Source organism: Barbatula barbatula, assembly GCF_947034865.1.
Source record: "Barbatula barbatula genome assembly, chromosome: 22".
In the NCBI taxonomy this organism is placed as follows: Eukaryota; Metazoa; Chordata; class Actinopteri; order Cypriniformes; family Nemacheilidae; genus Barbatula; species Barbatula barbatula.
The window spans coordinates 19,831,706-19,858,641 of NC_136785.1; the positions used below are offsets into that span (position 1 = coordinate 19,831,706).

The 26,936-nt window shown below is 42.5% G+C and overlaps 1 protein-coding gene across 9 annotated transcripts in view; it reads left to right on the forward strand.

Annotated features, from left to right (window-relative positions):
• The first annotated feature begins 11,308 nt into the window (after positions 1-11,308).
• rapgef6 (Rap guanine nucleotide exchange factor (GEF) 6) overlaps positions 11,309-26,936 on the forward strand; it is a 58,593-nt gene continuing 42,965 nt past the window's right edge. For 3 of the 9 annotated variants that reach the window (XM_079486143.1, XM_079486145.1, XM_079486147.1), the window contains exons 1-5: positions 11,553-11,769; positions 18,825-18,895; positions 19,160-19,216; positions 20,282-20,365; positions 23,065-23,134. In XM_079486143.1, the coding sequence (XP_079342269.1) occupies positions 11,701-11,769; positions 18,825-18,895; positions 19,160-19,216; positions 20,282-20,365; positions 23,065-23,134 (351 nt within the window). In that variant the 5' untranslated portion in view covers positions 11,553-11,700. Of the gene's footprint in view, positions 11,770-18,824; positions 18,896-19,159; positions 19,217-20,281; positions 20,366-21,258; positions 21,645-23,064; positions 23,135-26,936 lie in introns of those variants that run through there. The other 6 variants (XM_079486148.1, XM_079486144.1, XM_079486146.1 and 3 more) reach the window with 6 other exon arrangements.

Genomic DNA, 26,936 nt, shown 5'->3' on the forward strand with positions numbered 1-26,936 from the left:
GAAAAACTGTTTATAGGTTTCCCAGTCCTGTCGCGAGTTAAAAGTGATCAATGACAGGATCTCATGCATTCATCAGCTGTCTTCTACAATGATATTAGCATGATTTTCTTTTGATCATCTTCAGAGATTTACCAGCAGAAATCATGAGTATCTCATGAAAGTATTTTAAAACACCACACTATTATGGATGTAAAGGTGAATGGATTCATTTCTGGTACGGTATGACATCTGCTCACATTACATCTGTCTCTTGTGGTCTTAAGCTTGAAACTACATTCAAAGTCTGTGATGTAAAACTATGAATTCGAAAAACAACATTAGAAATGTAGTCAAGTTTCTGCTATTGACCATGTTAATGCCATCGTACGGAAGAACAGATTGTATTGTATCTATATATTAATATTCTGAGAAATAATGTACATGCTAGCTTAGTCACCTTGAAATGCAAATTGTGATTTGACTTTTTTTCGTATCGCTACGTACAGTCAGGTCCATAAATATTGAGACATCGACACAATTCTAATCTTTTTGACTCTATACAGCACCACAATGGATTTGAAATTAAACAACCAAGATGTGCTTTAACTGCAGCCTTTTAGCTTTAATTTGAGGGTATTTACATCCAAATCAGGTGAACGGTGTAGGAATTACAACAGTCTGTATAAGTGCCTCCCACTTTTTAAGGGACCAAAAGCAATGTGACAGATTCATTCATTCATTCATTTTCTTCCGCTTATCCGGGGCCGGGTCGCGGGGGCAGCAGTCTAAGCAGAGATGCCCAGACATCCCTCACCCTAGACACTTCCTCCAGCTCTTCCGGGGGGACACCGAGGCGTTCCCAGGCCAGCCGGGAGACATAGTCCCACCAGCGTGTCCTTGGTCTTCCCCGGGGTCTCCTCCCGGTCGGACGGGCTCGGAGCACCTTCCGGGGAAGGCGTCCAGTAGGCATCCGTAACAGATGCCCAAGCCACCTCAGCTGACCCCTCTCGATGTGGAGGAGCAGCGGCTCTACTCCGAGCTCCTCCCGGGTGACCGAGCTTCTCACCCTATCTCTAAGGGATCGCCCAGCCACCCTGCGGAGGAAGCCATTCAGCCGCCTGTATCCGGGATCTTGTCCTTTCGGTCATGACCCAAAGCTCATGACCATAGGTGAGAGTAGGAACGTAGATTGACCGGTAAATTGAGAGCTTCGCCTTGCGGCTCAGGTCTTTCTTCACCACGACGGACCGGTACATCGACCGCATTACTGCAGAAGCTGCACCGATCCGTCTGTCAATCTCCCGTTCCATCCTTCCCTCACTCTTGAACAAGACCCCAAGATACTTAAACTCCTCCACTTGAGGCAGGAACTCTCCACCAACCTGAAGTGGGCAAGCCACCCTTTTCCGACTGAGGACCATGGCCTCGGATTTGGAGGTACAGATTTTCATTCCAGCCGCTTCACACTCTGCTGTAAACTGTCCCAGTGCATGCTGAAGGTCCTGGTTTGAAGGGGCCAACACGACAACATCATCCGCAAATAGCAGCGACGAGATCGTGTGGTCCCCAAACCTGACACCCTCCGGCCCCTGGCTGCGCCTAGAAATTCTGTCCATAAAAATTACGAACAGAACCGGTGACAAAGGGCAGCCCTGCCGGAGTCCGACATGCACTGGGAACAAGTCCGACTTACTGCCGGCAATGCGAACCAAGCTCCTGCTTCGGCCGTACAGGGACCTGACAGCCCTTAGTAAAGGACCACAGACCCCATACTCCCGAAGCACCCTCCACAGGATGCCACGAGGGACACAGTCGAATGCCTTCTCCAAATTGAGCAAACTCCCATGAACCCTCCAGCACCCTGTAGAGGGTGTAGAGCTGGTCCAGCGTTCCACGGCCTGGACGAAAACCACACTGTTCCTCCTGAATCCGAGGTTCTACTATCGGCCGTATTCTCCTCTCCAGTACCCTGGCATAGACTTTCCCGGGAAGGCTGAGAAGTGTGATCCCCCTGTAGTTGGAACACACCCTCCGGTCCCCCTTCTTAAAAAGAGGGACCACCACCCCGGTCTGCCATCCCAGAGGCACTGTCCCCGACCGCCACGCGATGCTGCAGAGGCGTGTCAGCCAAGACAGCCCCACAACATCCAGAGACTTGAGGTTCTCAGGGCAGATCTCATCCACCCCCGGTGCCTTGCCACTGAGGAGTTTCTTGACTACCTCAGTGACTTCGGCTTGGGTGATGGACGAGTCCACCTCTGAGCCCTTAACCTCTGCTTCCTCAATGGAGGACGTGACGGTGGGATTGAGGAGATCCTCGAAGTACTCCTTCCACCGTCCGACGACATCCCCAGTTGAGGTCAACAGCCTCCCACCTCCACTGTAAACAGCGTTGGTAGGGCACTGTTTCCCTCTCCTGAGGCGCCGGACGGTTTGCCAGAATCTCTTCGAGGCCAGTCGATAGTCCTTCTCCATGGCCTCACCAAACTCCTCCCAGGCCCGAGTTTTTGCCTCCACAACCACCCGGGCAGCAGTCCGCTTGGCCTGCCGGTACCTGTCAGCTGCCTCAGGAGTCCCACAAGCCAACCAGGCCCGATAAGACTCCTTCTTCAGCTTGACGGTTTCCCTTACTTCCGGTGTCCACCACCGGGCTCGGGGATTCCCGCCTCGACAGGCACCGGAGACCTTACGGCCACAACTCCGAGTGGCCGCTTCGACAAGGGAGGCGGAGAACATGGTCCACTCGGACTCAATGTCTCCAGCCTCCCTCGGGATCTGGTTGAAGCTCTGTCGGAGGTGGGAGTTAAAGATCTCTCTGACAGGAGACTCGGCCAGGCGTTCCCAGCAGACCCTTACAGTACGTTTGGGTCTGCCGAGTCTGTCCAGCTTCCTCTCCTGCCATCGGATCCAACTCACCACCAGGTGGTGATCAGTTGACAGCTCCGCCCCTCTCTTAACCCGAGTGTCCAAAACATATGGTCGCAGGTCAGATGAAACGACCACAAAGTCAATCATCGACCTGCGGCCTAGGGTGTCCTGGTGCCACGTGCACTGATGGACACCCTTATGCTTGAACATGGTGTTCGTTATAGACAAACTGTGGCTAGCACAGAAGTCCAATAACTGAACACCGCTCGGGTTCAGATCAGGGGGGCCGTTCCTCCCAATTACGCCCCTCCAGGTGTCACTGTCGTTGCCGACATGGGCGTTGAAGTCCCCCAGTAGGACGACGGAGTCCCCAGTCGGAGTACTTTCCAGCACCCCTCCCAGAGACTCCAAGAAGGTCGGGTACTCTGCACTGCCGTTCGGCCCGTAGGCACAAACAACAGTGAGAGGCCTAACCCCGACCCGTAGGCGCAGGGAAACGACCCTCTCGTTCACCGGGGTAAACTCCAACACATGGCGGGAGAGCTGGGGGGCTATAAGCAGACCCACACCAGCCCGCCGCCTCTCCCCATGGGCAACTCCAGAGTGATGAAGTGTCCATCCTCTCTCGAGGAGTGTGGTTCCAGAGCCCAAGCCATGCGTAGAGGTGATCCCGAGTATCTCTAGTCGGAACCTATCAACCTCACGCACCATCTCAGGCTCCTTCCCCGCCAGCGAGGTGACGTTCCACGTCCCTAGAGCTAGCTTCCGTGTCCAGGGATCGGGCTGTCGAGGCACTCTCCTCCGACTGCCGCCCGATCCACTACGCACCGACCCCCTATCGTCCCTCCCGCACGTGGTGAGCCCACGGGAAGGCGATGGGACAGATTTACAATCATAAATCAAACTTTCACTTTTTAATACTTGGTTGCAAATCCTTTGCAGTCAATTACAGCCTGAAGTCTGGAACGCATAGACATCACCAGACACTGGGTTTCATCCCTGGTGATGCTCTGCCAGGCCTCTGCTGCAACTGTCTTCAGTTCCTGCTTGTTCTTGGGGCATTTTCCCTTCAGTTTTGTCTTCATCAAGTGAAATGCATGCTCAATCGGATTCAGTTGGCCTTGGCCTTGGGATTGACTTGGCCATTGCATAACATTCCACTTATTTCCCTTAAAAACCTCTTTGGTTGCTTTCGCAGTATGCTTCGGGTCATTGTCCATCTGCACTGTGAAGCGCCGTCCAATGAGTTCTGAAGCATTTGGCTGAATATGAGTAGAGAATATTACCCGACACACTTCAGAATTCATACTGCTGCTTTTGTCAGCAGTCACATCATCAATAAATACAAGAGAACCAGTTCCATTGGCAGCCATACATGCCCACGCCATGACACTACCACCACAATGCTTCACTGATGAGGTGGTATGCTTTGGATCATGAGAAGTTTCTTTTCCTTCTCCATACTCTTCTCTTCCCATCACTCTGGCACAAGTTGATCTTGGTCTTATCGGTCCATATGATGTTGTTCCTGAATTGTGAAGGCTTTTTTAGATGTTGTTTGGCAAACTCTAATCTGGCCTTCCTGTTTTTGAGGCTCACCAATGGTTTTCATCTTGTGGTGAACCCTCTGTATTCACTCTGGTGAAGTCTTCTCTTGACTGTTGACTTTGACACACATACACCTACGTCCTGGAGAGTGTTCTTGGTCTGGCCAACTGTTGTGAAGGGTGTTTTCTTCACCAGGTAAAGAATTCTTCGGTCATCCACCACAGTTGTTTTCTGTGGTCTTCATAACTGTTGTAATTCCTACACCGTTCACCTGATTTGGATGTAAATACCCTCAAATTAAAGCTAAAAGGCTGCAGTTAAAGCACATCTTGTTGACAACACCTATGCCAGGTGTTGTCAAGAGGAGAGGAGATTAATGCATTTGTTTTAAGATTACAAGTGCAAATTAATAAATCATTTCTAATAATCAATGCAGCACTGTTTTTGATTTCATGGTGACTTTAAGTGCTGGTCTATGTGATCTTCATTAAGCATTTATTTGTCAATGGTCAGTATAATTCTGTTTACTGCTCCTTCAGTTATCAGTACTGTAGTTTGTGCTATTTTACATTTAGTCATTTAGCAGATGCTTTTATCTAAAGCGACTTACAAAGAGTTCGGGGAGCAATAAGCGTTATGTACAAAGAGCAATAATACAATAGGTGCTAATAAAAAGATACTAGTTTTAACAAAAGCTCGACCACTACCTGTTTTTTTTCATTTGTCATTCAAGTATTCACTGAAGAGGTGTGTTTTAAGTAATTTTTTGAAGGTTGTGAGAGATGTGGTTGACCAGACCGCTTTGGGAAGAATGTTCCACCAGGAAGGAGTTGTGAAGGAGAATGAGCGGGGAAGGGATTTAGTGCCCTTATGAGAAGGATTTTCAGTGATTATCAGTGTAGTTTAGTATGCTCTGGTCTGGTCTCAGTGATAGTCAGTGTAGTTTAGTATGCTCTGCTCTAATCTCAGTGATAGTCAGTGTAGTTTAGTATGCTCTGGTCTGGTCTCAGTGACAGTCAGTGTAGTTTAGTATGCTCTGGTCTGGTCTCAGTGATAGTCAGTGTAGTTTAGTATAATCTGCTCTGGTCTCAGTGATAGTCAGTGTAGTTTAGTATGCTGTGCTCTGGTCTCAGTGATAGTCAGTGTAGTTTAGTATGCTGTGCTCTGGTCTCAGTGATAGTCAGTGTAGTTTAGTATAATCTGCTCTGGTCTCAGTGATAGTCAGTGTAGTTTAGTATGCTCTGCTCTGGTCTCAGTGATAGTCAGTGTAGTTTAGTATGCTCTGCTCTGGTCTCAGTGATAGTCAGTGTAGTTTAGTATGCTCTGCTCTGGTCTCAGTGATAGTCAGTGTAGTTTAGTATGCTCTGCTCTGGTCTCAGTGATAGTCAGTGTAGTTTAGTATGCTCTGCTCTGGTGTCAGTGATAGTCAGTGTAGTTTAGTATGCTCTGCTCTGGTCTCAGTGATAGTCAGTGTAGTTTAGTATGCTGTGCTCTGGTCTCAGTGATAGTCAGTGTAGTTTAGTATGCTCTGCTCTGGTCTCAGTGATAGTCAGTGTAGTTTAGTATGCTGTGCTCTGGTCTCAGTGATAGTCAGTGTAGTTTAGTATGCTCTGGTCTGGTCTCAGTGATAGTCAGTGTAGTTTAGTATGCTCTGCTCTGCTCTCAGTGATAGTCAGTGTAGTTTAGTATGCTCTGCTCTGGTCTCAGTGATAGTCAGTGTAGTTTAGTATGCTCTGGTCTGGTCTCAGTGATAGTCAGTGTAGTTTAGTATGCTCTGCTCTGGTCTCAGTGATAGTCAGTGTAGTTTAGTATAATCTGCTCTGGTCTCAGTGATAGTCAGTGTAGTTTAGTATGCTCTGCTCTGGTCTCAGTGATAGTCAGTGTAGTTTAGTATGCTGTGCTCTGGTCTCAGTGATAGTCAGTGTAGTTTAGTATGCTCTGCTCTGGTCTCAGTGATTATCAGTGTAGTTTAGTATGCTGTGCTCTGGTCTCAGTGATAGTCAGTGTAGTTTAGTATGCTGTGCTCTGGTCTCAGTGATAGTCAGTGTAGTTTAGTATGCTGTGCTCTGGTCTCAGTGATAGTCAGTGTAGTTTAGTATGCTCTGCTCTGGTCTCAGTGATAGTCAGTGTAGTTAAGTATGCTCTGCTCTTCTCTCAGTGATAGTCAGTGTAGTTTAGTATGCTGTGCTCTGGTCTCAGTGATAGTCAGTGTAGTTTAGTATGCTGTGCTCTGGTCTCAGTGATAGTCAGTGTAGTTTAGTATGCTCTGCTCTGGTCTCAGTGATAGTCAGTGTAGTTTAGTATGCTGTGCTCTGGTCTCAGTGATAGTCAGTGTAGTTTAGTATGCTCTGCTCTTCTCTCAGTGATAGTCAGTGTAGTTTAGTATGCTGTGCTCTGGTCTCAGTGATAGTCAGTGTAGTTTAGTATGCTCTGGTCTGGTCTCAGTGATAGTCAGTGTAGTTTAGTATGCTCTGGTCTGGTCTCAGTGATAGTCAGTGTAGTTTAGTATGCTCTGCTCTGGTCTCAGTGATAGTCAGTGTAGTTTAGTATGCTCTGCTCTGGTCTCAGTGATAGTCAGTGTAGTTTAGTATGCTCTGCTCTGGTCTCAGTGATAGTCAGTGTAGTTTAGTATGCTGTGCTCTGCTCTCAGTGATAGTCAGTGTAGTTTAGTATGCTCTGCTCTGGTCTCAGTGATAGTCAGTGTAGTTTAGTATGCTGTGCTCTGGTCTCAGTGATAGTCAGTGTAGTTTAGTATGCTCTGCTCTGGTCTCAGTGATTATCAGTGTAGTTTAGTATGCTGTGCTCTGGTCTCAGTGATAGTCAGTGTAGTTTAGTATGCTCTGCTCTGCTCTGGTCTCAGTGATAGTCAGTGTAGTTTAGTATGCTCTGCTCTGGTCTCAGTGATTATCAGTGTAGTTTAGTATGCTGTGCTCTGGTCTCAGTGATAGTCAGTGTAGTTTAGTATGCTCTGCTCTGCTCTGGTCTCAGTGATAGTCAGTGTAGTTTAGTATGCTCTGCTCTGGTCTCAGTGATAGTCAGTGTAGTTTAGTATGCTCTGCTCTTCTCTCAGTGATAGTCAGTGTAGTTTAGTATGCTGTGCTCTGGTCTCAGTGATAGTCAGTGTAGTTTAGTATGCTGTGCTCTGGTCTCAGTGATAGTCAGTGTAGTTTAGTATGCTCTGCTCTTCTCTCAGTGATAGTCAGTGTAGTTTAGTATAATCTGCTCTGGTCTCAGTGATAGTCAGTGTAGTTTAGTATGCTCTGCTCTGGTCTCAGTGATAGTCAGTGTAGTTTAGTATGCTCTGCTCTGCTCTGGTCTCAGTGATAGTCAGTGTAGTTTAGTATGCTCTGCTCTGGTCTCAGTGATAGTCAGTGTAGTTTAGTATGCTCTGCTCAGCTCTCAGTGATAGTCAGTGTAGTTTAGTATGCTGTGCTCTGGTCTCAGTGATAGTCAGTGTAGTTTAGTATGCTCTGCTCTGGTCTCAGTGATAGTCAGTGTAGTTTAGTATGCTCTGCTCTGGTCTCAGTGATAGTCAGTGTAGTTTAGTATGCTCTGCTCTTCTCTCAGTGATAGTCAGTGTAGTTTAGTATGCTCTGCTCTGGTCTCAGTGATAGTCAGTGTAGTTTAGTATGCTCTGCTCTTCTCTCAGTGATAGTCAGTGTAGTTTAGTATGCTCTGCTCTCAGTGATAGTCAGTGTAGTTTAGTATGCTCTGCTCTTCTCTCAGTGATAGTCAGTGTAGTTTAGTATGCTCTGCTCTGGTCTCAGTGATAGTCAGTGTAGTTTAGTATGCTGTGCTCTGGTCTCAGTGATAGTCAGTGTAGTTTAGTATGCTGTGCTCTGGTGTCAGTGATAGTCAGTGTAGTTTAGTATGCTGTGCTCTGGTCTCAGTGATAGTCAGTGTAGTTTAGTATGCTGTGCTCTGGTCTCAGTGATAGTCAGTGTAGTTTAGTATGCTGTGCTCTGGTCTCAGTGATAGTCAGTGTAGTTTAGTATGCTGTGCTCTGGTCTCAGTGATAGTCAGTGTAGTTTAGTATGCTCTGCTCTGGTCTCAGTGATAGTCAGTGTAGTTTAGTATGCTGTGCTCTGGTCTCAGTGATAGTCAGTGTAGTTTAGTATGCTGTGCTCTGGTCTCAGTGATAGTCAGTGTAGTTTAGTATGCTGTGCTCTGGTCTCAGTGATAGTCAGTGTAGTTTAGTATGCTGTGCTCTGGTCTCAGTGATAGTCAGTGTAGTTTAGTATGCTGTGCTCTGGTCTCAGTGATAGTCAGTGTAGTTTAGTATGCTCTGCTCTGGTCTCAGTGATAGTCAGTGTAGTTTAGTATGCTCTGCTCTGGTCTCAGTGATAGTCAGTGTAGTTTAGTATGCTGTGCTCTGGTCTCAGTGATAGTCAGTGTAGTTTAGTATGCTGTGCTCTGGTGTCAGTGATAGTCAGTGTAGTTTAGTATGCTGTGCTCTGGTCTCAGTGATAGTCAGTGTAGTTTAGTATGCTCTGCTCTGGTCTCAGTGATAGTCAGTGTAGTTTAGTATGCTGTGCTCTGGTCTCAGTGATAGTCAGTGTAGTTTAGTATGCTCTGGTCTGGTCTCAGTGATAGTCAGTGTAGTTTAGTATGCTCTGGTCTGGTCTCAGTGATAGTCAGTGTAGTTTAGTATGCTGTGCTCTGGTCTCAGTGATAGTCAGTGTAGTTTAGTATGCTCTGCTCTGGTCTCAGTGATAGTCAGTGTAGTTTAGTATGCTCTGCTCTGGTCTCAGTGATAGTCAGTGTAGTTTAGTATGCTGTGCTCTGGTCTCAGTGATAGTCAGTGTAGTTTAGTATGCTGTGCTCTGGTCTCAGTGATAGTCAGTGTAGTTTAGTATGCTCTGGTCTGGTCTCAGTGATAGTCAGTGTAGTTTAGTATGCTGTGCTCTGGTCTCAGTGATAGTCAGTGTAGTTTAGTATGCTCTGCTCTGGTCTCAGTGATAGTCAGTGTAGTTTAGTATGCTGTGCTCTGGTCTCAGTGATAGTCAGTGTAGTTTAGTATGCTCTGCTCTGCTCTGAGTGATAGTCAGTGTAGTTTAGTATGCTGTGCTCTGGTCTCAGTGATAGTCAGTGTAGTTTAGTATGCTCTGGTCTGGTCTCAGTGATAGTCAGTGTAGTTTAGTATGCTGTGCTCTGGTCTCAGTGATAGTCAGTGTAGTTTAGTATGCTCTGGTCTGGTCTCAGTGATAGTCAGTGTAGTTTAGTATGCTGTGCTCTGGTCTCAGTGATAGTCAGTGTAGTTTAGTATGCTCTGGTCTGGTCTCAGTGATAGTCAGTGTAGTTTAGTATGCTCTGGTCTGGTCTCAGTGATAGTCAGTGTAGTTTAGTATGCTGTGCTCTGGTCTCAGTGATAGTCAGTGTAGTTTAGTATGCTGTGCTCTGGTCTCAGTGATAGTCAGTGTAGTTTAGTATGCTGTGCTCTGGTCTCAGTGATAGTCAGTGTAGTTTAGTATGCTGTGCTCTGGTCTCAGTGATAGTCAGTGTAGTTTAGTATGCTCTGGTCTGGTCTCAGTGATAGTCAGTGTAGTTTAGTATGCTGTGCTCTGGTCTCAGTGATAGTCAGTGTAGTTTAGTATGCTGTGCTCTGGTCTCAGTGATAGTCAGTGTAGTTTAGTATGCTCTGCTCTGCTCTGAGTGATAGTCAGTGTAGTTTAGTATGCTGTGCTCTGGTCTCAGTGATAGTCAGTGTAGTTTAGTATGCTCTGGTCTGGTCTCAGTGATAGTCAGTGTAGTTTAGTATGCTGTGCTCTGGTCTCAGTGATAGTCAGTGTAGTTTAGTATGCTCTGGTCTGGTCTCAGTGATAGTCAGTGTAGTTTAGTATGCTGTGCTCTGGTCTCAGTGATAGTCAGTGTAGTTTAGTATGCTCTGCTCTGGTCTCAGTGATAGTCAGTGTAGTTTAGTATGCTCTGGTCTGGTCTCAGTGATAGTCAGTGTAGTTTAGTATGCTGTGCTCTGGTCTCAGTGATAGTCAGTGTAGTTTAGTATGCTGTGCTCTGGTCTCAGTGATAGTCAGTGTAGTTTAGTATGCTGTGCTCTGGTCTCAGTGATAGTCAGTGTAGTTTAGTATGCTGTGCTCTGGTCTCAGTGATAGTCAGTGTAGTTTAGTATGCTCTGGTCTGGTCTCAGTGATAGTCAGTGTAGTTTAGTATGCTGTGATCTGGTCTCAGTGATAGTCAGTGTAGTTTAGTATGCTCTGCTCTGGTCTCAGTGATAGTCAGTGTAGTTTAGTATGCTCTGCTCTGGTCTCAGTGATAGTCAGTGTAGTTTAGTATGCTCTGGTCTGGTCTCAGTGATAGTCAGTGTAGTTTAGTATGCTGTGCTCTGGTCTCAGTGATAGTCAGTGTAGTTTAGTATGCTGTGCTCTGGTCTCAGTGATAGTCAGTGAAGTTTAGTATGCTGTGCTCCGGTCTCAGTGATAGTCAGTGTAGTTTAGTATGCTCTGCTCCGGTCTCAGTGATAGTCAGTGTAGTTTAGTATGCTGTGCTCTGGTCTCAGTGATAGTCAGTGTAGTTTAGTATGCTGTGCTCTGGTCTCAGTGATAGTCAGTGTAGTTTAGTATGCTGTGCTCTGGTCTCAGTGATAGTCAGTGTAGTTTAGTATGCTGTGCTCTGGTCTCAGTGATAGTCAGTGTAGTTTAGTATGCTCTGCTCTGGTCTCAGTGATAGTCAGTGTAGTTTAGTATGCTCTGGTCTGGTCTCAGTGATAGTCAGTGTAGTTTAGTATGCTGTGCTCTGGTCTCAGTGATAGTCAGTGTAGTTTAGTATGCTGTGCTCTGGTCTCAGTGATAGTCAGTGTAGTTTAGTATGCTCTGGTCTGGTCTCAGTGATAGTCAGTGTAGTTTAGTATGCTGTGCTCTGGTCTCAGTGATAGTCAGTGTAGTTTAGTATGCTCTGCTCTGGTCTCAGTTCAGTGAAAGAGTGAGGCGGCTCGCTGCTTTAGCTGCCGTCATGGAGAACTACTGGACGTCGCTTTTGCGCGGAGGATTATACAAACCTGTGACTTTTTATGATGTTCTTGGGTCACAAATGGAGTCTTCTGGTAATAAAGGATAACGTTTGTGAACATACGCTGTTTCTGGACCGGCCTGCAGAGTTTTTAAAGAAGTTTTAAAGAAGAACTTCACATGCTAACTGAAGCTAACGCAAATCAATGCCAGACACACGAGTCTTGAGTTTGCGTGAAGAAACACGACAGAAAGGGTTTTATCAGCGAATCTGCTCGACTTTTGTTCAATCTCATTACATGTGTGAATATATGAAGATTTCGTGGAAATCCGACAGTTTAATATGAATTCCTCAGTGGATTTATCGCTGAAGAAAGCGCTGAAAACTCCTCCATCACGACGAACCGCTGAGGTAAAAACGTTCAAATACCAAGAGCTTTATCACTCAAACACACACTTTCCTTAAAGAAATAACACGATACTTGACACGCAGACTAAGTTGTTATATCAGTTTAGACTGTGACTCTTTCAGCTAAATGTCCCTTCTCGAGACTTTCAGCAGACGAGTTCATGTTAAAGTTTAAACTCGGTTTAGCGTTTCTTTCAGTGTTTGGATTTAGTTTAATTCATTGTTTGAAATCAATGGCGTGTCTTTAAATGATCTCTTTAGATCGCTTTCCAAGTCTGTATGTGATAACATCGCCAGATGTGCATAAACCGCAGGAGTGTTGGGCTTTCCCTGCTCGGCTCAAAACAATATCGTAGCAGCCTAAGTAGACAACACCATAGTCTGCAAAAGTGAATGGCACGAACACCTTCATAGCAGGTGTGGGCCTCAGACTAATGTGAGCTAAGCTACCGATCACATGTGATACTAAAGCAGCTAATCTAAACAAGACATCTCAGCAGCATCACACCATCCACACCTGTAGTGTGCTGTCTAGACGACACGACTGACCTGATGTACATTGTAGGCATCACAGTTTGAAAAACATCTACACAGCCTAAGCAGGTATTATACAATGTTGTCTGGGTAGGCGACAAGTGTACTAGTGTTTTGATGTGCATCGTGGGAACAAGACGCACAGCTTTCATTGATAAAGGTCTAAACAGAGTTCTGCTCTTTTGCCTTTTTATGTGTGTAATCCAGAAGTCAAGGCAGCTTGATTTATACAGCACTTTTGACAATTTTCATGGTTACAAAGCAGCTGTACAAGCAAAACATATAAGGTTATGCAAGTCAAAACACAGACAGACTATAAATTCCTATATGCGGTGTTAATGAAATGAAACTATAGTCTGTTTACAGAGAACAAACTGTTTACAAGTGCACCGAATCTCCGTATGCTGCCAATGTTCTCTGACATGTTGAGTCGTCTGTCATCCGTTTTCTTTGCGGCCAAAAGATGATTTTGGTATCATGACAGTCTTGACACGATGTCGCATTACTGCAAGTATCTTCATCACACAACTGCATCTGCACCGCTACCTTCACTGCCCACAAATCTAGACGTTAGTTCCGCTATTTCGGTTGAAAGAAACAAAAGACAAACATTCTTGTCCAGGGAATAACTGGGTGATTATATTGGAAACTAACTGTAATTATATTGGGTCTAAACTCTCGCTCCAAAGTCTAAAGGTTTCTTTTATTGGAATTTGATGATAAAACAGCCTTGTGACTACACAAGGAAAAGTAAAGATTGTAAATCTGATCCCAGCTTTCATTGTTTCTTCTCATTCATGCGGGATTGAAAGGGCTTGTCTAGATCTCTCTCAGATCAATGTTGTATGGATGGATTGTCTCTGATGGTCATCTCTGAATGCAGCAAATGTGGACAGTGAACCAGCAAAACACACAAACAAATGAAAATTGCAACCTCACATTGCCATGAGAACACCGGATGGGTGTGTTCCGTGTTACGTAAGAGCAAAACAAATATTGTCTTGTCTCAATTTCCATAGCATTATGCCGGCTGCCTCGTCCCTGAGACTGCTTTGCCTGATCTGATGGGGGTCAGAGAACAGCGAAAGAAACATAAACCTGAAAAACATGCCAAGCTGTATTTGAAAGAAGCGCAGGTTCTTAGTGCTGAAGAATGACTGCGGTCATCATTAAATGAATTCCCATTTTTTTAATGCTGCTTTAAGTAAATATTCTAAATTTAGGTTAATTCCAGCGTTCTGGATTTGACATTTAGTGTTCAAATGTATTTATTACCAATATGTAGCACCATCTGTTTATATTGTCTTAAACCCATGTTGAGTCATGACAGCAGACAAATATCAGTCGTAACACATGTTGTCTATTTAAGAGTGGATGTGACAAAAAAGGGAACTTTTTTGAGAGACGACATACTATGCAAGTAAGATTTGTGTGACTTAAAATACACAATCCAGAAGGTGTAATACCACATGTTTGATAGCCTGAGAACTGGTTTGCATGATGTGCAAATGTAGTCACTACGCAGATTTGTATGTTAATGTTCATTTATTGTTTATATATTGTTTTTATGCATTAATGGAAGGTTTGTTGACACTTGAGGAATTTGTAGTAAATAAGATTTACTACAAAAGAATGGCAAGCATTTGATTAAAGTTCCAGTAAATTCTCTGAAATATGCCAGCAGCTAGGTGTAAAGCTTTATACAGGAACAGTTTCAGCACATTGTATGTCATTGTCTTTTATCCTATAGTGCATTTTGCTGGTAAAGAATGAGGTTAAACCTGTAATGTTAGTTTGCTGGTTTGATCTTAAAGCATGCTGGGAATGTAAGCGTCTCTCAGGAGATTTCTTTTAAACTCTCTGATCACTGCTGATTGGTAAAATGAAGTACAATGATACTAACAGAACAATGCAGTTGAGGTGTAGTTCAGCTGGGAAATGTCATGTTTGCACAGTATATGTTTCGTTATTAAAATCAAGAACATATAAAGCTATACTATAGTTTAGTGCTGACTGCAAAATCTCCCGATGAGCATGTGCTGCACATTTCCCTTATTATGAGATTTACAGAAATACATTTCAGTCAGGACCACTTTCGGGTGGAGGTGTGAGTTAAATACAGCTAAGCTATAGATTGGTGGCAGAATGAACAGGGATTTAAATGAACCGCTATGATGTGTGTGGAAATTGGATTGGTACACGTCAGCTGGGACCCGTTTCAGAAAGGAGGTTTACTGAAAACTCTGAAATGAAGGAAACTCTGCGTTTTCCGTTTCAGAATGTGAGGTATTTCAAACCCGAGAAAGCGGGGTAACTCAAGCCCGTTTCTAAATGCAAGGTCACTTAAACTCAGAGCCAGTAACCATAGTAACTTACTCTGTGAACCTAACCTGGTGGGGAGCAGCTTTTCAGTTTTATTTTAATCTCCTCCCCTTTTAAAGCGCAAGTGGTGTACCTCATTCATTCATTCATTCTTTAATACCGTCATTCATGGCACACATTTTGATCACACAGAGACCATCGCAGTGAATTATATGCCATATGTGCTTTTATAGAGGATCCTGTATGTGAAGAGGCTTCATTCATTCATAGAGATGTACTTTGATTTCATGAGAGCAATTTATGATCTGAGAGGAATTTTCAAATATCCCTGTGCATTTTATATTAAAACTGTTTTCTTTACAGTGAATTAGATACAGTATATAAAAATATATCTTATCCATCGTTACATCAATAACATCAGCCATCGTACGTGTATTACTTCAGAGCATACTTTTCTATTGACGATGAGAAATGACGTAATAAAGTGTATAAATAAAGTGCATGAATAAAGAAATTAATGAATACAGACATACAAGCAGAAATTAAGCGATAAAGCTAATAAACTATTTATAATAACGAGCAGTCTGCTCAGAGCGGTGTTTGTAACGGTGTTCAGTCTAACTTTGAACGAGAGTCCGACGCCCAACAGGTGTCCTATACAACATGACGTCTTTTGTGCATAAGTAGAGCACTGATCGGCAGTGAGAAATTAACTGACCCAGTGCTTATGTGCAATACAGCCGTTTCTTCTGTTGTATGGTGTGTTCTGTCTTTTTTAAAGTCCCACTGCATTTGATCATTTACATTTAGAACCAGCGTTTAGTGAATTCACTCCTATATTCAAATGCGCTTGTCACCCTCGAACCTTTGCAGTGTGCACCTGGCCTTTAAAAACACCACAACAGACAAAACAATATTAAAAACTTGATTTTAAGAGTTTTCTTCTGATATTTTCATACTGTCATACCGGTTGGTAACAACGAACGAAACAAGGTTTATATTTTGGTTTGATTGGTGTCTTAAAGTTCTGGACGTTTTTCACGGTTTTGCCCTGGGAGCAGTTGTGTAGTCTATGACACTGGGCCCTGAAGCACATTGAAACAAGTCAAAACGCGTCTCTCTCGAGAGATATTTGTGTATTTTGCATGTTCTGCCTTCACGCCGCATTGCTGAAGTTTTCCCATGCTAGTCAATGCACTGATGTTGTTCTGTGTGTAGCGTCTGTTCAGCATTTCTCAAACACTTCCTCATCTGTTCATCAACTTCATTGAGAAATCTTTAACCCCAGATTAACTGAACATTGAATGAATGAAAATCTAGTGACAGAGTTCATTTAAGTTTTGCACGCTCCTGCGTGGCTGTGAATACAAGATGCTTTGCCTAAACAACAACTTGGAAATTGTGTTAGCGTTATAGGTGGACAAATGGGAGCAGGTGCTGATCTTTCTTGAACCAAACAGGCAATGGTTTGTGTCTCTCCTGTAAAAACTGTCTTATCATACTGGTAAAAATCAAGAGTCTCTTCTGTTTGAAAAGTAACAGCACATCTCTTGTGAAGAACATGCAAGATTTGATGTAAATTGGATGATCATGTTAAATTCCCTGTGATCTGGAAGTGGCGATCTCCTTTACTGTAGTATTCTGATGTATGTATCGAATGAGAAAAAGAGTGGGCGTGTCTTGCGTTTCCACTACAAACAGATATAACAGAGCAGTTAACAGATGCTCCACCCAAGCCATCTAACTGACATCACCAGAGAACAATATAGCCGTTAGAGGGCGGAAGAGCATTTTTAGATTTTGATTAAAGATTATAATGGCACAAGCATTGAAAAAATTCACCCGCACATAGGCATGGGCCAAATACCGCTTTCAAGGTATACAAAGGTGTAAAAGAGTTAAGGTTTCAAATTTCTGTGATACCATTTCTAAGGCATGAGCTGTGTTTACAGAAAAATAAATAATTAAATCATGTTATTCAATGTCTAATATATATGATATATATAATTTTTCTGAAAGAATATTGTAATTTAAAGTCTTTATTTTTACCTGACACACATGTTCTATGTTTTTGTTCAAAATGAAATGTATTGTGTCGAGTTGAAAAGTAATTTTTTTGTATATGTAGACATTTGGAAATAACACATTTTAGTTTCGTAATAGAAAAACAGTAATACCCTGAAACAGTGGCAACATTTTTATTAAGGTTATTATACTGCCAAACTCTCAAACCGGCCCATGCCTTTAAGCGCTGCAATATTTTGACTGTGCATGTCAGCATTTGAGGATCACGTCCCGGGATCTCTGTCCGTTCGCGGACACTTTAACCTCTATTATTCACGAACGTCGGATAAAACCTTTAAAAAGGATATGAACGAGCCTGCCAAATCACAGTGATGTTGAGTTGCACGGGACATATATTATCGCAGATGCTCAATGTTTGTCAAAATAGGGTATAGGTCATTTGTGGGGGAATTTTACTTATATATAAATAACCACATGGTCAATTGACCCGGGATTAAGATCACAGACAAGTGCAGATAGGGCGATTGTGACTTTAAAGTGTGTTTCATGCATTCTGATTCGTTACGGTGCTAAACGTGTTGTCATCTCATGCTTAACATGGTCAACTTGTCAAAAAACGAGTTGGATGTATGAGGTAGTATTTGTGTGCTCGATACTCTCCCCCAGTGTTCGTACAGGTTTCGGAAAGTTTTTTTCCAACATGAAAAATTGTTACACAACAACTTTTCTCAGTCTGTTTGAAGAATTCTCGCTGAAAAGCACGTGGCACGTCCACAAATCAACAATGGAGATCGGGAGAAGGAGAACAAGTCGCTTGAGATAGAGAGATCTATGTTCACGAAGTTCAGCTGTGTTGTTTTTTCGCTGCATTTGGGTGATGAATGTTATATAAACGGTGGATATAACGCTGGATTTGCAGATCGTTTGAAACTGATAGATGGAGCGGTGGTCCCAGAGCTAAAAGATATGGACATGAACAGTAAGTGAAACCATCTGTGTTTTCTTTATAGTTCCGCCCCCCATACGGGTCGCATGTTTCTGAAATAATGGTACAGCTGTATCTGTCTTTATAAATGTGATCAAGCTAAAGACTCTGCGGATGTTTGAAGGGTGCGATACTATTCTGTAAGTACTCAAGATTAACATGAGATATACAGAAACTGTCTGAGATACGGCTGCTTTAAAGCTGGGAAAGCAAAGCACTATAGATGCTGTGAATTAAAGCCATAAGTTGTGTGTAGTTGTGGAGGGTGAAATGTTCTGACACTGTTTGCTCTGTTCTTCACAGCTCTGAATAGATGTTTTGTTGTGAAGGGCACAATGTGCTCTCTGTTTCTGTGCTGGACTTCATGAAGTGTTGTGCAGTGGTTTGATGGTGGACGCACATCTGTTCATCTGAGCCGAACTCAGTTTCTTACTCCACATATTGCTTCAAAAAGCAGCATCAATGAAATGTCAAGAGGAATATGTAGTCTTTTACTGCACGACAATACACTATTGTGCTAAAGGAATTCAGCGATTTTTCTGCTTATGTGAAATCATTTCTTGCTGTGCACACGGTGGCTCTGGTCTAAAAGCACATAATAACACTTCATTCAGGGACCATCAGAGGACACTGTGGCATCGGATGATTTAATGTTTTGGGCGTCTAGTCGCAAGCATCCGAAACCCAGCACCTGGATACCTTTGGACATTGACTGTAATGTCCATTCAGTCAATCAGTTCATTCTTCATTCATTCTCATGAAACGTTTGTTTCATTCCTAATTATTTTCTTTCATACAAAGCGCACACACAGCGTTGTTAATTTGAAGGAATGGCTTTGCATTGTCAAATGGGAAAATTTTAAATAATTTAGTTTTTTTTATGATATTTAGAATTTTGTGGCATGATATTGTTTATCATTATAACAATGTGTCATGAGCACTGCATCTTCACATCTGACTGCTTTCTGTTTTCATCGACACACAAAAACATATTTCAACACAATTGAGAAATAATGATTTTGCATGAAAAAAAGCATACACAGAGACCATATCGAATACATATTATTGCAGATTTGTTTCATAAGATGTACATTAGCAATACTAACAGAACGTAATCGTCTGTAGCTTTGGAATCGGACTGTTATATTCATGTGTATCAAATGATTTAATGATGTTTGTGTTTCATATCCAGGACCTGAACACCATCTACACTCATCTGTACCACATGGACGTGTTGTCTCACCTCAGAGAACATCAGCTCAGGTGAGTATCTGAGGTCAAACACACATTACCCTCAGTCGCCTCATATATAGATTCATCCATTCGTGTGTAATGTGGCTTCATACTGTAGATCTGTTTGGATTTACAGCAGGAGATGTGAATCAGAATCTCATTTGAGTACATTAAGATCAGTTGGATCAGAGCCCGACCCTCTTGGCAGGATCTGGATGTGTACATCAGATACCCGAATCAACTGTCTGCGTCACACCTTCACAACCGCTCTCACATGCTTCTCTGTGTTTACAGGTCCATGTGCATGACGGCCAGATACCAGCGCTATGAAGCCAACAGCATTCTCTTCTAGTGAGTCAATCACTTCATGTAGTCCGTCTGCTCATCACAAAGGATTCCTTTTGACATCTATCTGACATGTATTAGTGATTTAATACTGTATGTGGCTGTGTAAAATTAATTTAATCCAGCGTTTCTCAAAGTGTGGGACGCTCCCCACTGGTGGGGAATAGAGACATGACAGATGGGGCGCAACAAACGGGAGGACATTGGGTCATTTTGATGAATTCCTTTATTTATTGACCGTGCACTCAAAACAAAACAACGACACATTTGAATGTAAGCCTTACATAAAACAACATCAGACTGCGAAGAAAATGTCACACGGAACCACAGTAGCCTTGGAGAATGATTTCATGCCGGGATGTTAATTGAAGCGGCACAATGTGGAGAGGCAGTAGGCGGTGGCAAGTATAAAAGTTAGCAATGGATACGTTTGTGACATGGAATGAAAAGAATAGCTCAGTGGTTAGAGCATAGTGCTAGCAAAGCTAAGGTCATGGGTTCAATCCCAAGGATCCCACATACGTAGATACAATTGTATTATGCCAAGCGCATAAATGTAAATGGAAAGTGTATTACCACTTTCCATTTAATAAGAATGAATAAAAAGATTAAGACTAAACAGTTGAAGCAATCATACAAGTCATAGCAGTCATCTTGAAAATAAAGCTTTATTGCAGGGGTTTTGCCTCTTTATCATCTCTGTTCGAACGTAAAATGTAAGGTTATAGACGTGATTTAATAATGACGTAAAGAGAAACTGCTGCAAAGTAAAATTTCCATCTTATCACACAAATTCATTGTAAGAAGCTTTCTCTTGTGAATCAGGAGAAGATAAGGAACACACGTCTCGTTTATATATTTGTCCAGTAATCGGTTTCTCATGTTTCTCTGGGTTTGTCCGCAGTGTGTTCACTTTTCCCCTCAAACAGAGCTACTGCTGTATGTGTGTAGTACAGCTCTTAAGCACCTGTGCTGTTGTGTTGAGAGCGCTCTCACGTCTTTATCTGAACGCTAACATATGATGACTGATGGAGTTTATACGATGACCCCTCGTGTTTCTCTCTTCCGCAGTGCCGACACCATCTCCACGTGCTGGTACATTCTGCTCACGGGCTCTGTGTTTGTGAAGGAGCACATGTACTTGGCGAGATGCTGGTAAGTACCACTTCACATGACACACGGATGCGGGGGGACTTCACTAAGCTTCAGTTGGTATAAAACTTTTACATTGGTAAAAAACAAATAAGAGGTTAGTCAGGTTTTTAAAACTAAATAGAAACACAACCAGCTGTTTTAAACAGATTCAAATGGAAAGCACAATACCAGTTTCCAGTAATAATGTTGTAGTCCAAATATAAGATATGTCACCTCACATGACACACGGATGGGGAGGTACTTCACTAGTCTAGATTCTTGTCTATTTATATGAAACTCAGATTCTTTTAGCTGATTGAACATTGAAGCAATGACGTCATCAGAGCAGATTTGCATCACATGTTGTGTAAACCGCAGTCAATAAGGGCTTGTGTTTGTTTTTATTGACTACAAATGTCAGTAGGTTGAACCAGTTTTACTTCCACATGTGCATGCCATGTCACAGACACGCTCCACATTCCAACATGAGACGTCCGGTTCAGAAGGATCAAATAGTCAGTGTATTACATTAGTACATCTATAAAGAGGATCTATCACATACTCCTTGCAGTGTGACCATGATGAACTTAATGAATGTGTGACTCAAATCCTGCTTTTCATCATGTCGGTCAGACTCTTTAATGATGTGTTTTGTCTACTTTTGTGACACTTCTGTTTGTTCTGAATTATGTTAATTTTCAAAGACGGCGTTTATTTGTATTTCTTTATTTATTTTGTGAATGTTAGCTGTGATTTTGTTCTGAAAGTGGACAGGGAAATGCATGTCGTTGTGTGTGAGTTGAGCTGAAGGAGGGTCGGGGGGCGGTGGGGTGAGGAATGCGGAACTCATGGTGGTGGAGTTTCTAGCCATGTGTTTCATGAACACACATCCAGACAGGAAACCGCCCTCACACACACACACACACACACACACACACACCGGGAAACTTCATTGAAAAACTTCATTGAAAAACACCGCTTTCCTGGATTGAAACGTTCTTCCTCTGACTTGTGGATTTAGAAAATGTCTTTCTGAATGTGGTGGTAATAACTTTGGAACAGGAGAATGTGTTTCTTGTAAATGTGGGGATATTTCAGATGCTTTGAAATTCCCTGCGACTGGTTTGGCTGCATTGTTTTCATTCTCAGCTTGTGGAGTTTCTTCAGTTTGTAACTTATTTCAAGTTTACACCCTAGGAGCTCCTGTCATGGAGAAACAACTCTCGTCTCATGTTTTCTTAAGAGAATAGTCACTGTTATTCCTAAAGAAAACGCAGCGGTGCCTCTGTTAAACTGAAGTGTAAGTAATCCAGACATCTTCATCAGTATCAGTTTTTGTTTACCGTGGCTTTGTTCTTTTGTCTTGTTTTACTGTAGTCATCTGAAATAATAGAAAAATGTTTCCCGAATGTAAAGTGATGTTAAACGGCACGGATATGACGAGGCTTTATTTGGGTTCAGTTTCGCCGAGCGCTCACGTGTTGTTTTTCAGCTGTGCTGGGCACACTGATGCTGGTTTGTGGTTTCAGTGTCAGCACTCCTGTGTTGTCATGGAGGCGGGCGGGCCTTTGTCACCGATGGCTTTAGAACTAGGAACAGAAAATCCAGCTCAGCTCTTGTAAAAAGTCTCACTTCTGCTTGATTTTGCAAACCTGATGAATTTGTGAGTTTAGTGCTGGTCTGGTGGACGCCTGTGACATTCTGGTGTCTAGATCTCCTTTAGTGTAAATATACAGAATAGTGTTACACCTTTAGTCATTCATTCATCCATCCAGTCTCTCTCTGTCTCAGCTCTCTATTAATGTTCTTAGCACAACCGCAGCATGGGTTACAGGAAGACTGAGTAATTGTAATGGTCCCTCCTGTATTTGCAACATCAGGTGACGCTCGGAAAAGTGACGCTTCTGGTGCTGCACTCTTCTGCTGTGATTTTGAATAGTTTTTACATCATGACAGAGAGACAACACATGGTAATATCAAGCACCCGGTTGGTTTGAGTTTCAGTACATGCAGTCATGCAGAGAGAGGAGGACCTTTAGAAGTTTCAGGGTTCAGTTTCACTGGAGTGTGAAGAGAAGAGAGGCATCAAAGCAAACCTGACCTCCCTCATGTAACCTTCATCTGCTCTGCTAACACAATGCAGACACATCCACACACTGCATCAGGTCATCGGAGAGACATCTCACGTCTTTATCTTGTAAAAGCTGGCAATGATTCTTTGGTTTCATCTTCTACTTTTGATAACTATGCTACTTACTTTCTGAACGTGTATGAAAACGAAGCATTTCTATTGTGTTGTATTGCCATACAGCGCTGTATATCCCACACTTGCGTTATGTAAATGGGCATGATCCCGATTCATTTCTAGAAATAGTTTTGCATGTAATCCTCGATGACAGAATGACAGGTCAGAGCCAGACACCTGTTTCTGCTGTCTGAATGTTACCCACGCACATCATGCCTTTCATTCAAAATGTTCATTTGTATCTTTACTTTTTTGATAGTAATTTCGTAGGAAGGAACATCCTGCAGCTGCAGAATCCGTGCTGTAATTTGCTCTTTGGTGTTCTTGATGAAGGTGTAGTTAGTTTTAATTAAACAACAATTTCCGTTGGACAATACATATTCAGGTTTAGTTTCACAATCTTACGTTTGCACCGTGTGTCTCATGTGAATACAGAGGGTTCTAATAGATGTGATTTGTCTTTGTTTCTGTGCAGTTTTGGAACGCAGCGTGGAGGAAGACGAGGCTGTGAATGCATCACATTAGAGCCGTCAGAAATGATTGTGGTAAGCGAAACATTGAGATATTTTTCTGAAAACACACAGAACAGAACCCTTCAGCTGACTGACAGGCAGAAATGTTCATTTTTCTTGGTGATGTTTGACGAAGCAATATTCCAGTTTTGCACACGAGTTAAATATGTCGCACAGTGCACATATGTGGAACTTCAACAGATTCTCAAGGGTTTTCATGACATTGTCACGATCTGTAATCTATTTATTCGTGTTTGTTTACACTTACATTTAGTCATTTAGCAGACGTTTTTATCCAAAGCGACTTACAAAGAGTTCGGGGAGCAATAAGAGATATGTAGAAAGAGCAATAATACAATAGTTGCTAATACAAAGTTTGTTGGCAAGTCAACACCACATTCAATCCAATGTATTTTAATACACTTTACCTCTCATGTGTAAAAATATATACGCAATCTGATGGGAATTCATACCTATTTTACAAGGTGGCTCATTCATCTGTTGTGTGATGATTTGACTTTGGCCCTGTGACGTTAGGTTTGGGGCGGGGTTAGAGTAGACATTTGTCATTGCTTTGCCACCTCGTGAAACGTGCGTTTTTAGCTAAAATAGCAATTGTTGCTGTGATTTTAGGGTTTGGGGTGAAGTAAGATGTTGGTTAGACACCTACAGATATGCTTACAACTTCTTTTGATATCAGGTTATAAATATATAAATGTATTTACAAGCGGTGCTAAGAGAAAAAACTAAAAATGGGAAATTTGTGTCCATGAACACTAATCAATAGATTCCAAATTTGGTGCCAATGCCACAAACTGCCTTGAGACTGGGTTGTAAATTTTGGATGGATATACTTTCACATATAGATACAAGCTGATGAAGAACTCGCATGACAGAAAAAAAGCTGATTATCTGGACACATCATGTCTATACATAAACCAGCATATTTTTCACGTTTACCTATTATTTAATGAACCTAGCCAGAATATGTGGGTCTGTAGGTCTCCTCACAAAGTCAGAGGACTTTCAGGACCTGACAGTTAAAAACAGAGAAGCTTTATCAGATATCGAATCCGTTTCTGAGGTGTAGAATCAGGTCCTGCTCCTTATTGTTCTCTTTTTATACTAGCACATTATTTTGACTTTTGTTTCATGTTGACGGTAAGATCATGTCCAGAGTATAATCAGCACAGAATAATCTCTGTCATCATTTACTGTGTGCAGGAAATGAAGCTTTATATCTCATTCAGCTGATGGTCATGAACTCTCACTGAAAATGAAAGTTCATACTTTCTGAACATCGTTCTCAGTTAAGTCAGTATTTCAGCCACCACAGCTCTTTAATAGTGTGTTCACACCAAATGCGAATGAAGCATTAAGCGCAAGTGAACTACTCCTTTAAAGAGGAAGTTCACCCAAAAATCCACTTAGTTTGAATTTTTTTAATCACCCACATGACGTTAAATATGTTAAAAGAACAAAGTTTGGAGCCCTGTCCGCGGTGTGAGTCAAAGTGCCGGCGTCCAAAAGGGTCAAGTCCCATGCGACGTTCGGCGCACAAACCTAATACGCATGCGTCAAAGTGCTCTCGTCCAAGAAGAAGACAAAGAACAAGTGCTCTCTTAAAGTCGGTTCTTTGCTTTGTTTTCGCACATAAAGCATTCTCCCTTTTAAGTGATAATTCCCCAAACATGAAAATCTGTCATCATGTAGTCACCCTGTTGTCATTTCAAACCAGTATGATTTTCTTTCTTCCGCAGAACACAAAAGAAGATATTTTGAAAAAGTTGGTAACCAAACAGCACTGGACCCCATTGACTTCTATTGTATGGACACAAAACCAAAGCAAGTGAATGGGGTCCAGTTAACAACATTCTTCAAAAATCTTCTTTTTTGTTCTGCAGAAGAAAGAAAAGTCTCACAGATTTGAAATAACAGGAGCATGAGTAAATGATGACAGAATTTTCATTTTTGGGTGAACTATCACTTTAACTTAGACCAGGGGTCCCCAAACTTTTTTCTGCAAGGGCCACATAATTCTCCCTGTCTTTAATGGGGGGCCGGGTCGGTTTGTAACAGAAAATGACATGGGCCGGAGGTACTACTTGAATTATTGTGGAGATTTAATTATGATTTGAAATGTATTTATTATGCCTCCTTATGGTAGAACAGTTTATTTTGTTATGCACCGTACAGACAAATGGTTACTTTTCAAGAGATGTAGCCTATTTAAAGAGCATTGTTATTACTATCATAATGATTTTTTTTCATATTGAGTGCTACTCAAATTCAAAACATTTACTTATGCATATTAATTAACCCTTCTCTTTCCCAACCGCTTGGCCATTTTGTCGTCTCTTTGAAATGTTCCGCTGGTTCGCGCGTCAGCTGTTCTATCGCAATGGTACTTTATGAATTTAACAAATAAATTGGGCTATGTGAGTAACTTAGCGAAATTTGAGTCTGAAAGCCAATATTTATTATCAAATATAGACATGATATTAGTGAAACTGTATATTACATTTTTATCGTTTGTAAATGTCTCATAGAGTGTTCACACCAAACGCAGTAAATCGTGCTATTTGCATGTAGTTGGACGCTTGAACATTTTGAGTTTACTCCCATCATTCGCACGTGAAATCGCTTCATTACAGACGCAAATTTGCGTCATGGGAGGGGCTTCTGCTGCTCGCTCACAGCCCTACTAGAGCAAGCTCCTGATTGGTTAACGTGGCGCGAATTTTCACCAAAGTTCAGATTTTTCAACTTATTTCGCGCGATTCACGCCGCAAGTAGGTCATCGCGTCTTTGCATTGACTTAACATGTAAATCACTCGCGCTTAACGCTTCATTCGCGTTTGGTGTGAACATACTATAAGGCATTGTTCAGAGGGCCGGTCCAAATCTTTGGACCGGCCCTCTGAACATTCCGCCCGCGGGCCGTAGTTTGGGGACCCCTGACTTAGACGTTTAAAAAATACACATGAATGATGTATTTGTTTATTCTTTTCCTTTAAATGGGGTAGATGCACACAGAACGACGACGTGCTTCTGATAAAATCGTTGCCAGTCATGTCATGTCTGTTCTCATAGCACTGAGGGGATTTTTCACTAAGTGATAACAATGTGTTTAGTAAGAAAACGTTTACATTTCGGCAAAACGACTCTGTGATCACGTCTCTAGTAAGTGCAAAAGTTCACTTTTTTCACAACATATTTGTTGAAATGGCATATCCTGATATCCATATCCTGAAGTGCTTCTGCTTTTTGGTTGTCGACCTATGGCCAAGTGTCTGAATAATTCGACTCAAGTTAATGATTGGTAATCCTACGTGCATCCTGAAGCGAAACGCCATTGTTCCCTATGGCGCCGGATGTAACAGAGCTGGCAGTGATTGTAGCGGAAGGCCGCCATCGCTCCGTGTGCATATATACCGTCAGCTTCGTATTATCTCTGAATTATTCCCGTTTACCAGCACGCACTCACATTCATTTATTGTTATTGATTGCTTTTGTGGTCCTGCCATGAGAGTATCAAGACTTCATTACTATTGGTTTTACATGTCTGTAGATGGAGGTCCAGCTCAGGGGGTCTGCCAGTATCCTCCTTATTTTATTACACAAACTCTGAAAGATCAGCCAGATATATGAGTGCTTATCCCACAGGATAAACCGACAGGGTAATCGAATTCACCATCACATGACGCACTGCAGGATATGAGCGGGGCAAATGTGACATCATACCATTCTGTGTATATCAGATGACCACACACGCTGATACGTCTGGGCTTTATCTAGGGCTGAACAAGATTTCATTTTGAACGCTAGAAATCAA